Source organism: Mustela erminea, chromosome 20 (assembly GCF_009829155.1).
Source record: "Mustela erminea isolate mMusErm1 chromosome 20, mMusErm1.Pri, whole genome shotgun sequence".
Classification (NCBI taxonomy): Eukaryota; Metazoa; Chordata; class Mammalia; order Carnivora; family Mustelidae; genus Mustela; species Mustela erminea.
The window spans coordinates 39432117-39444623 of NC_045633.1; the positions used below are offsets into that span (position 1 = coordinate 39432117).

The 12507-nt window shown below is 37.9% G+C and overlaps 1 protein-coding gene across 8 annotated transcripts in view; it reads right to left on the reverse strand.

Annotated features, from left to right (window-relative positions):
- The window catches only part of TPST1 (tyrosylprotein sulfotransferase 1), a 115357-nt gene that overhangs the window by 22283 nt on the left and 80567 nt on the right, over nucleotides 1-12507 (reverse strand). For 6 of the 8 annotated variants that reach the window (XM_032327354.1, XM_032327358.1, XM_032327356.1 and 3 more), the window contains exon 3: nucleotides 9129-9327. In XM_032327354.1, the coding sequence (XP_032183245.1) occupies nucleotides 9129-9327 (199 nt within the window). Of the gene's footprint in view, nucleotides 1-1256; nucleotides 1389-3650; nucleotides 4066-9128; nucleotides 9328-12507 lie in introns of those variants that run through there. The other 2 variants (XM_032327361.1, XM_032327360.1) reach the window with 2 other exon arrangements.

Below are 12507 nucleotides of genomic sequence, written 5' to 3' on the forward strand. Positions count from 1 at the left end.
ATGATCCATCTATCCTTTTTTTCCTTTCTCCTTCCAATTCTAGACAAATGAACAAAACTGGATTAATCATAACCCTTAGTTCATGACAAACTCTCATCATTGGTCTATACTTGGTCTGCTATTTATCCTGTATTCACTGTTTTTAATAATGTAATAAGTATCCCTCTTGAGAAATTATGACTTGGTATTTTCACATTCAGAGAAAACAGAACTCCAGCCAGATATGATAATACAGAAAAGAATCTAGATTTTGAAATCTACATCCTTAATCCCACTGGGCTCTTGTGGCTCATTAGAAACTTATTATCTCTGAAACACAAATATGAAACAGTCGATAACATGTATGTTTACATATTCTCATTTGTCTTAAAATATTTTGGCAGCTTTGCAAATCTCAGATTGGGTTCTTGGAGAGCTCCATGACTTGTCTGCCTAGAAGCAACTAGGCAAATGTTATTTTCTGTATCAAGAAGAAAATTAAGGGGCGCCTGGGTGGCTCAGTCATTAAGCATCTGCCTTTGGCTCAGGTCCTGATTCCAGGGTCCTGGGATCGAGCCCCGCAACCGGCTCCTTGCACAGCAGAAGTCTGCTTCTCCCTCTCCAACTCCTCCTGGTTGTGTACCCACTCTTAATGTCTCTCTCTCTGTCAAATAAATAAATAAAATCTTTAGGGGCACCTGGGTGGCTCAGTGGGTTAAGCCTCTGCCTTTGGCTTGGGTCATGGTCTCAGGATCCTGGGATTGAGGCCCGCAACAGGCTCTCTGCTCAGGGGAAGCCTGCTTCCCCCACCTCTGCCTGCCTCTCTGCCTACTTGTGATCTTTCTCTCTGTCAAATAAATAAATAAAATCTAAAAAAAATTAATCAGCTCAGAAGCATGACCATCCACTCCAACAATGTTTTTAAGAAAACAACATGTTTCAGTGTATTGATTTTTAACTGAAGTTTGAAAAGATGGGTTGGAATGTGAATTGAATTAGGAAGAGTAATAACTGAAATAGGAACTTATTTCTATTATATAAAGCAGTTTAACATAGCAAACTTAGCATTAAGACTTTGATTTCCAGGGGCGCCTGGGTGGCTCAGCTGGTTAAGCATCTGCCTTCCGCTCAGGTCATCATCTCAGGGTCCTGGGACTGAGTCCCAGGTCGGGCTCCCTGCTCAGTGGGGAGTCTGCGTCTCCTTCTCACTCTCCCTCTGTATATTCCCCCTCCCTCTCTCTCTCAAATAAATTAATTAAATCTTTAAAAATAAAAAGACTTTGATTTCCTGGGGAATAAGTTAAGCTTGCAGAATGACTGAAAAATCACAATATTTGACTACAGGACACTTATCAGGCAAAAGTGCAAAGTCATTTCTCTTCAAAGGTATGAAACTGAGTTTTGAGACACTGGAAGATAGTTAATACGTACAAGTACCATCAATACGGTGCCCTCGTGGCATCCTAAATGACCTTTTATGGCAGTTATCACACTGAATTACAGCTAATTACAAACGTATCTTCATCATATTTCTTAAGGAGAGAGAAAATCGATCATTCTTATATCCTGGATACAGGAACAAATGGACAGTTGGGTGAAATACAGTACAGTTTTTTTCATATGTTCTTTAGAAAATAGTAAGCCCTTTTTATTCTTCAAGTATTTTCAGCCTTAGAAACTTTCCTACAGTGACAAATTTAATTAATGCTTCTGTTCGGTTTCTTCTGATTTTTCCTTTAGAGATTACTATGATTCATTGGTTAATTTCTAATTTTCCTTCTCTCATACGTATACTGTCCTTTCTCCTAACGTTTTCATCTCTGTCCTTGCGCTATGCATTCCAGAAGGGCACTCCAAATGTGCTCTCTGTGTCATGCGAGTGATTTTTGTAGCATCCATTCTGCCCTTTATCATATGGTCCTTATACTCCAGACATGTTGTTTTCCTGGAGCTGGGACTTCAGTGGATACAGAAAGACACAGTGACCACAGAAAGAGGGGAGATGATAGGGTTAGGATTTAGCAGACTAGCTAATTACTCTAACTTCTTGATTTTCTAGTTAGGGCAGCCCTTCCGATCTGGAGTTGGAAACGGATAGTAATGGTGAGTCCAAGCGTTATTATGCCTTCTTTGAGGCCACTGGTAAACTTGGGTTTAAGGAAGTAACATGGATGTGGTCCTCAATGTAATCAATGATTTACTTATTAGAAAATTTCTCCATTCTTCAGCATAAAGCTTCTTCATATCTTTGTTTTACAGTGATGTTTCTCTTTATTCAAGTATCTTTATGGAATTTTTTAAAAAAGATTTTATTTATTTTGAGAGAGAGAGAAAGAAAGTGTGTGCGCAAGTGCTGGGGAGGGACAGAGGGAAACAGACTCTCAGGCAGATTCCACACTGAGCACAGAGCCTATGGCAGGGGTCCAACCCAGGACCCAGAGATCATGATCTGTATTCTGGTTTTTTATATTCCCATTATAGATATGGATTTTCTAAGAGCTGAGTATTATTGTTTAGTATATCATTTCTGAATGTTTAGAATAGGTCTTAACTGACATAAAGAGAACTGATTTCTTTCTTTAGAATTCCAAGGGAAAGTGTAAATAGCTACCCAAACAAACCTCTTGACTTCAAATGTTCTCTCTCCCTCAAAAGATGGTTTCACTAATGAAAGCAGAAAGAGAAAGATGAGAGGAACTATGGAAAGTGCTTCTTTTTAGAGACTGGATTCCCCACAGGCCTTCACACAGGATCCCATCTGAAGATAACTGTTGTTAAAAAGGATAATTTAAATGTATTATATCAGGAATGACACAAGTAAGGAATGTGTGGCTTTTACACATAACAAAGGGTCTCCGCTGACATCTGATCTAGGCAAGTAAAAGACAAAGAAGACACTCTTTACGCGGCAAATACAAATGCACGAAATTCATTACTGCCAAGAGGATTTCTGGCAGAAAACACAAGTTATTATGACACATTTGTGAATGACTGTGCCAAAATGGTGACAGAGAAGATGAAACAAAGATTTGACTTAGATTTGACTATTCCCTTGGGATAGTCTCGGGTTTTGAGAATGACCTAGTGGACAAACTCCTGAGTACTGAAAACCAGTTTTCATGCTTTTAGAACACAGTGGAAAATTTTCTGTCACCTTATCATTACCTTATTATTATTTCCATTATTTCTACCTTATTATTTCTATGTCCTATCTTTTATAATTACCCACATCTTCTTCCTGTATACAAACCCAGTCTTTGCTTCTTCTGCAGCAACTAGGTATTATGCCTAGAGCAATTATTTAGTAATTATCTGTGTAATAATTAAAGTCTTATAGGGGCTCCTGGGTGGCTCAGTGGGTTGGGGCCTCTGCCTTCGGCTCAGGTCATGATCCCTGTCCTAGGATCAGCCACATTGGGGCTCTGTGCTCAGCGGGGAGCCAGCTTCCTCCTCTCTCTCTGCCTGCCTCTTGCCTACTTATGATCTCTGTCTGTCAAATAAATTTAAAAAAATAAAATAAAATAATTAAAGTTTTTAAATGATAGATCTAAATATAGACCAAGGTATTCTGAGAGATGGTAAAATGTACTGCTCTGAACTTCCTCATATATTCTTCATAAAATGCCCAAAGGAACAATTCTGCCCGTTTTCAAAACCAAGGCAAAATACTGGGGGGGGGGGGGGGGGCTGGAATAAGGAATAGAATTTAATTCTACAGTTTTTGCTTTGAAGGTCTACGAAAATCTTAAGAGAATATGGTAAGTATTCCTTTAACTAAAACAGCTAAAATTTGAGTACAAGAAATCAAGGAAATGAGGAGGAGCTGAAGATTTATCATCCTTCAAATTCACCAAGCACAGCGTTAGTTGGAATACTCCTACTATGTATGGCCCAGAAGCCCAATGACAGGAAAGGGGTCCAAGGGGGGGGTTTTCCCTGGATGTGAAGGATGATGCGGCAAGAGCAGAGCTGAAGACGATCTTCACAGACAACCAGCACTCCACAGATCCAGACTCTCTTGGACTTGCTCTGCTTGCCTCACTGGCTTGGCTTGGCTTCCTCCACACACCCAGGAATAGGACTCCACTAGCAGTTAAGATACAATTACAGAACAATTGGTTAAAAGTAGTTCAAACACATAGAAGTCCAGAGGTAAGGTAGCCATGGTCAGTCCTGAGCTAGGCTCAGTAGCTCAGCAATCAAGGGTCCCAGGCTCTCTCTGTCCTCCCCCCGCCATCTTCGGAGTATCAGCGATATCTTCTCTTACAATCTGCAGGAAGCTACAGAAGAGCCACACGTGATTTCTTCCACAGCAATGTTCAAAAGTAGGAAGGGAAAGATAAGCTCTCTTCATACAAATCTTTATTTTCTCAGACAGTTAAATGTCTCCCAGAAAACCCTAGCAGACATCTCCTGATGAAATCTGGTCACATGCTTACCCCACCCATAAGAAAGTCTAGAAAAATTAGTATCAGGAATTTTTAGTTTATTTTTTAAGAGATAGTTCCTACTGGGCGCCTGGGTGGCTCAGTGGGTTAAGCCGCTGCCTTCGGCTCGGGTCATGATCTCAGGGTCCTGGGATCGAGTCCCGCATCGGGCTCTCTGCTCAGCAGGGAGCCTGCTTCCTTCTCTCTCTCTCTCTGCCTGCCTCTCAGTGTACTTGTAATTTCTCTGTCAAAATAAATAAATAAAATCTTTAAAAAAAAAAAAAAAGAGATAGTTCCTACTAATAGGAAAAGATGGAACAGGGAATCAACAATCTCTAACACTTCTATCACTAGTTCCTATGCCTTCTGTCAAGCTCCTTCTTGCTTGCTACAGCTGATACCTGCTTTTCCATCTGATTCCTTGCTCGTTACTAGGTCTGTCTACTCAGCTTTTCAATGGCACGGGCAATTCATACTTTGATCTGCTTTTCAGCTCTCTCTGCAGGCTTAGTAGCTAGGTCTTTAAGCTGTTCTCTGGCTTGACTCATGTGCCCTGAGGACTCTACTCCTCCCGTCTTCTCAGTGGCACACAGATGCTTCAAGTGTAGATGAGCTAGCCTATCCTACCCCTGCTCTGGATTCCTGCTCAGTTTAGTGAACAATTCCATCGAGCTTCTGACTACCATGGAATAAGTCTGGAAAATAAGTTCTACTGTGGTCACTGAGTTTGAAGTCTTCGTGAGCATGTAGGTAGAGATACACAAAAGGCAGCTGGAAATAAGGAACCTGGGGCTTACGAAAGAAACCCACTGGGGGATACAGATTTACAGTCATCAGCGAACAGTCTATAATCAAAGCCACATGAGTGGACGAGCTTGATCACGGGGACTACAAAACAGAAGTCCTTAATGCGAGGGGCTTTAAGGGACACCTGTGAATTCACTGAAATTGTGGATAAAATTCTGTGCATCTCTTTGTCTCTATTTCTAAGGTAGGGATCCATATATTTCATCAGATTCTCAATTAGGTTTGTAAATCTAAAAAGATTAAAAACTTATGGGAGAGTGGAAGTCTAAGACTGCAACCAAGAGGCCACTATTTACTTAAACGTGCCAGAATTTGGGATTAGAGACTGTGATGGGAAAGAGTATGGAATATGTTAGCATTTAATTTCCAATTTACCATCTGAGTCATGGCAACCATCAAGCACATGATTTTCTATTCAAAATTGGGCAATATGTACCCCAAATATGTTGACTCAGATACCAATACTTCTAGACTACCCAGAACTGTATGAAAACCAGCACTCTTAGGCCTGGAGTTTCAGATTCTACATTCCCAGTCAAAATGTGAATTTCTTCCCACTCCCATCCCATTAAAAAAAAAAAAAAATCTCCCTAGCTACCTTCCTTCTTTGGAGCCATTCTCACATCACACTTGACAATCAAAGATCACTTTTTAAGCATTACTTTATGAAACTTCATGATCTTCAGTGCTGGATATATTAGCCTCTGAGTTTTTGCAAGCAAAGAAGCTTTGAAAAAAACACAGATTTGGATTACACGAAGGGCTATGAAATCCTGCCCCACAAAACGAGAATGTCAGCTTGTATGTTTTATCATGAAGTGCTCAAAGATGCAATTATAGTTCACACTTCATCTTTTTTTTTTCCTCAAAATTATGTGTCATTTCAGAAATAGAAATGGGGGGAAGGTTTTTTATTTTTTTCTTTCCCAGTGTGCATTCAGAAACCCTTTAAAAAACCACAAGTGTGTATGAAACAAATTCTCTAGTCACATGAATTCAAACCACAACATTCTTCCCAACCTACCACTCAAGCAGGCCAAGAATAATCTAGCCAGTCAGCTTGCATGTAGGAAAACTACTACTGCCTGGAAAACCCTAAATATCATTTGTACATGTTTCTGGTTTATAAGAAACATTTCACTATTGTACAAAAGAGAAAGCTATGAATTAACAATTACCAAGAGATTATCAAGGACTATGATTATGGATGTTAGACTGATGTGTACTTCATCTTTAAAATGTAAAACTTTTTTAAAACTTCAAAGATGGTTCATAAAAGAATATATGCATGTAGGTAATAACTGGGAAATGTTCAATTATATTAATCAATGAAACCTATTAAAATTAGCAAAAATAGAAAATAAAATTATTATACAGATAGTTCATATAGATAATATAGATAGATATAGATAGATAATATACCTATTATACAGATAGATTAAAAAGAAATTATCAACATATATTGAGGAACTTAAAAAGTTTCAGGTATCTGTACCTGGTTTAATTCTACTTTCATTAATCTAACCTTAAAAAAATAATCTAAAATGTATTTTGTGCAAAGATCTTCACTGTAGCATAATCTGTCAAACAGAAGACTGTAAGCAACAAAAGGAAAATGATAAAATAAATTACAGAACATATACTCGGGAAATATATTTTATTTATTCATTCATTTATGGACCTGCAACTGTGTTTCAGAAAGGATTTGAGGTGGTTCATATGATAATATATTATGTAACTATGAAAAATTATGTTTAAAAAAGGGAACATACTGAGGGGCACCTGGGAGGCTCAGTCAGTTAAAGCATCTGCTTTCAGCCTGAGTCATGACCCCAGAGTCCTGGGATCGAGTCCCAGATTGGCTCCCTACTCAGTGGGGAGTATGCTTCTCCCTCTGTCTCTGCTCTCTCTCTATCATATAAATAAAATCTTTTTTTATAAAGAAAGCAAAATGCTCATGACTATTACAAGGAAAGGGCTGAATACAAAATTGTGTTTGTGTGCAAAATTAACATTATAAAACAATGCAACCTTACCTTTGTTTAACAATATGGGGAGAAGGAAGGGAAAACCACTGAAATATTAAGAACGGTATGTGTATGCAAGACATACCATAACAGACGTAAGTCTATTTTCTTCTCTTATCTATTTAATTTTATGTTATATACACCAAGCTTATATTTTTATAATTTATAAAATTTATAATTTTATATTTATAAAATTTTTATAAATAAATAAATAAAATAAGTATTATAAAATTTATAATTTTGTAATAAAATATCTGTATATATGAAATCATAAAGAGAATAAAGGTTATTTAAAAAAAATTTTTAAAGCTAGCTATATATATGATGGTTTAAAAGAAGTTAGCTCTTGGGGCACCTGGGTGTCTCAGTGGGTTAAAGCCTCTGCGTTCGGCTCAGGTCATGATCCTAGGGTCCTGGGATCGAGCCCCGCATCGGGCTCTCTGCTCAGCAGGGAGCCTGCTTCCTCCTCTCTCTCTCTCTCTCTGCCTGCCTCTCTGCCTACTTTTGATTTTTCTCTCTCTCTGTCAAATAAATAAAATCTTTAAAAAAAAAAAAAGAGAGAGAAGTTAGCTCTTCCTACACATAGCCACTAATGTGAAAAAGGAAAATTGAAGTATGTAATACCTAAGGAAAAAATCTGCATGGAATCAACCTCATGAAATGTGTGTTTGTCAATTAAAGGCATCAAAAGAAAGACAGAATAAAGAGATGCTGTAAGGTCGTAGGGAAAGGACGACACTAACACAAGCCAGAGGCTACCCGGGAAAAGGAAGGGATTTTAATCTTGACATCAAGACTATCACTAAACTTATGCTAACACAGTTGTGTTGTTTAAACTGCAGTTTTAGAAAAGAACGCACGCAGGGACAGAAGGTAGAACCATGGTTGCTAGGGGCTGGAAGGAGGGGAAAAGGTAATGAGTATGTACTTCCAGTTTAGGAAAGACGAGAAAGTTCTGGAGATGGACGGTGCTGGCAGTGCACACAGTGTGGATGTACTTACCACCACTTAACTCTACACTTACAAATCGCCAAAATGCTAAATGTAATGTTAGAAATGTCAGAAAATTCTGATTTGATAGATATTATATGGGAAAGGTATACATTCAGATTAGCTCTGTGAGTTTTCAGCTTTTCTGAAACAGTATTTTAAAGATCTGAGCACAATTTATTTTTTAAAAAGTTGTGATTATACTTTATTATTTATTTTTAAAGATTATTTATTTGATGGAGAAAGAGAGAGCAAGAGAGAGAACATATAAGTAGAGGGAGTGAGAGAGGGAGAAGCAGGCTTCCTGCTGAGCAAGGATCCCAACCCGGGGCTCGATTCCAGGACCTGGAGATCATGACCTCAGCCAAAGACAGATGCCCAAGGACTGAGCCGCCCGGGCTCCCCTGTAATTACACTTTAATAACAGCTTTCAGTCAGAAGGTAACTTATTACATCTGTTTAATAATTCTTCTGATGTAGTCAATGTTCAGTTTTCAAGTATCAAGAAATCATGCCCCATTTAAACAAAGGTTTAAAAGTAAAGTAGTTACTAAGTTCAAAGGAAAAAAAACCCTACAAGTTGAGATCACTAATAATTCCGTTTTTTTTCCTGGCAAATTTGTGGTAATCATCTATGAGAATAAATTTTCCCAAAAATAAGCACCACTTCTAGAAATTGGACAAAGGAGATTAAAGAACTGTCCCCATAATTCCTGGGAAAAGTCACAGTTACCCTTCAAATGCAGTGGAAGTGTTCTCATGATAAAGCATTCTACAAATAGAATTTTTCAAACTTAAATTTCTGATCATAAAAAATAAGGAGGAAAATAAGAAAAAACCTTTCAGGACCCAAATTCCATATCCAGTTTTCTCAATTTACTTTGAAAATCTCACTTACCCTTCTAGTGTTTTCAAGGATTTTGGGATCAGGTTTTCCATAGTTCGGTGGATTGGCATACGGGTCATATCCAAGTTTGGCGAGCATGGGTGCAATCACTGCCATGTCTTGTAAAACATCCGGGGGTATCTTCCCAACCCATTTTGACAGTGCTCCCACATTGACTGGCTTGATGACTTGGTCTGTAGATCTTTCCACTCTGAAAACAATATAATATGAAGTATTTATTTAGAATACCAAAACATAATAATGTTAAAAGGCCAATGGCAATTATTTTTGATAGCTTTAAAAACTGTAAGTGTCTGGATTATAAATCTATTGAGAAAGGGGATACTAATCAGCCTTAACACTATTTAGCAGACCTTTTTTTAACGTCCTAAATTTGATAGCTATTATCAGCAACTTCATTTCTAGAAACAGGAAAAATGATCAGCTGAAAATATCTGCACAAAATGGGTTAACAATTATAACATCCACACACACAAAAAAATAACAAAGCTAAGACTGCTTAGAAAAACAGCTGCTCAACTTACCTGAAAGGCATCAAAATTAAATAAATAAATATGTAAGATGGGCTGATGAATGACTAGAGGGACAGAGAGACGAAGAGATGTGTGGTAAAGCAAATACAGCAATAATTAATTAAAACTAGTAGGTATAATTCTTCCAATTCTTTGTATGTTTGAAATTTTTATAATAAAATATTAGGGGGGAAAGAGCCAACCATAATCCAGTAAGTAGGCAAAACATTCATTTGTTCTATTTTTCTGTTGACTTCCTGAAGAATCCTTTTTTCTAAAGAAAGAAAAGAAGCACTATTTGAGATTTTCAGTATTACAGAATAAATGTATCCTATCTCTTGATCTAGAAATTTACGTTGTACTTGTATGGTTATACTCCCTATATTTGACTAAATTACTCATAATCTTAGGATAAAATAAATAAATACAAGTGAAATAAACATGAAATGACACCTAGATTTAAACTGGATCTGAATTAGCAGATTTTGGCCAAATGACTGCAAAATGAAAGTGCTTAAGAAAACTTAAGAGAGTTTTACATCATAATACATAAGAAGTCCTTCAAAATAGTGTTCTAATAAAAGGTAAGACCTCCTTTTTAAAAGTATATGAGCTCTCACTGCAGATAATCATTATCTGACAATGAATCCGTCAAAGGGACTCTACTCCTAAACAAAAGACAAGAGAAAATAAAATGATTATTCCTTGGGATTCTGTGAGACTACACCTTAAAGGCATGTAGGGTCTGTGTGTGGGTGTTTCAGGTGACACCCTTCCTTATAGAAGGACCCCATCAACTTTCATACACGAGAGACCTGCTGCACTTAGAGAATGGAGACCTACATGTGGAGAGCCACCGCACTTGTTTCCAAATGGTGTATGACTGCTTTAGCTTTAAGTCAGCTGAATATTCCAACAAAAACTGAATGGCTGGTCAAGCGAAAAATACCTGGCCCTTTACAGAAAGTTTGTTGATCTCTGTTCAAAAGGATACAGTCATTAGAGAGAAATGAGCTTTGTTCAGAAAGCCTGCTAATCTTTTCTACACAACAACCTGCAGCTGGATGGAGCTCATCAAATCCCCCTTCCTCCTTCGGTCTTTCTAGAAATTAACCAATAGTTAGGCGTGAAGTGTACTAGAGCATAATTTAGTTACCATTCCAGTACCCACCAGTTTCACTGGGACCTTAAGACACACAGCCTACCAGATTAGAATTTTTCAACATCCACATCCCAGGCAGAGCACTGCAAGGCAAGATACCTGTGAATCGGCACAGTCTTCCCCAGTCCTAAGTGTCCAGGCTCCCTTCTCTCTGCAGCATTCATAATGGAAGCCATTCGTCCTCAGGGAATGGGGACAATGCCCAAATCCTAAATAACTGAGGTGTATAAAATCTTCCAAAACACTCATTTTAAAAGCATGGATCTTACATGAGTCTTAGTTAAACACTACAGCCAGGTGGGCTGCCAAACCACAGGTCTGAATTACGATACACAGCAACTACTACAGGAAACCAAATTCTCTAGACTAAAGCAAGCGTCAGGGCTGCAACTGACATGCAAAAAAAGGAATGGGTAAGAGTATACAACCCATATGGTTATATTCATTAGATGAAAACGAAAGACGAAATACAGTTAAAACTCATATTTTCAGGGGCACCTGGGTGGCTCAGTAGGTTTAGCATTCAACTCTTGATTTTGGCTCAGGTTATGATCTCAAGGTAATGAGGACAAGCCTCACATTGGGCTCCACACTTGGCAGGGGAGTCTGCTTCTCTCTCTCTCAAACTCCCTCCTGTCCCTCCACCTGGTCATGCACCTTCTCTTTCTCTAAAATAAATAAATATGGGGCGCCTGGGTGGCTCAGTGGGTTAAAGCCTCTGCCTTCAGCTTGGGTCATGATCCCAGGGTCCTGGGATCGAGTCCCGCATCGGGCTCTCTGCTCAGCGGGGAGCCTGCTTCCTCCTCTCGCTCTGCCTGCCTCTCTGCCTACTTGTGATCTCTGTCTATCAAATAAATAAATAACAATCTTTTTAAAAAAATAATAATAAAATAAAATAAATAAATCTTTTTTAAAAAGTCATGTTTTCAAAGACTATTTCATTCTTGACAATACTTAGGTTATGTCTTGTGAAAGTGGATTTTTTTTATGTGTACACAACAGAAATTCAATTTGATGTTATAGATACAGAATCGTATCAAAATATTAACAATGACAGTGATATGATTGTGAATTTTGTATTTTTATCTAACTTTTCTGTATTTTCCAATTTTTTATAATAAGCAATGTCTTTTTCAGTCCATGGAATAGTGGAATTATAAAGATCCACACAGAAGTCTAATAACTATCTTAGCTCAACACAGTCCAAACTTATCTCCTGATCTTATCCTCAAAGTCTACTATATCCATGGCCCTCCCAATCTTAGTTGAAAACAACTCCATTCCTCTGCTATGCAGAATAAAATAAAACTGGAGCTGTCTTTTGACTACTCTGATTCCACATCCAATCCATCTGAAAATCTTATCAACTTATACTTCAAAATATATCCAAATATGATCACTTCTCATTAAATCCACAGCTACTACTCCCCACCTCCCAGTCCAACCCAACATTATCTCTCACTTGGATTTCTACAACATTCTTCTAATAGTTTCCCTATCTTCCTTAACATCCTTGCGGTCTATATGCAGTATATACACCAGATAGAGTTAGATCGTGTCACTCCTCTGTTCAAAATTCTGCAATGCCTCCCTAAGTATTCCAAATCCAAGTCCTGAAAATGAGAGGGAATCTGAGAAGCCACAAGAATAGGTCTTTTATTTTTTTTATTTTTTTCAAAGATTTTATTTATTTATT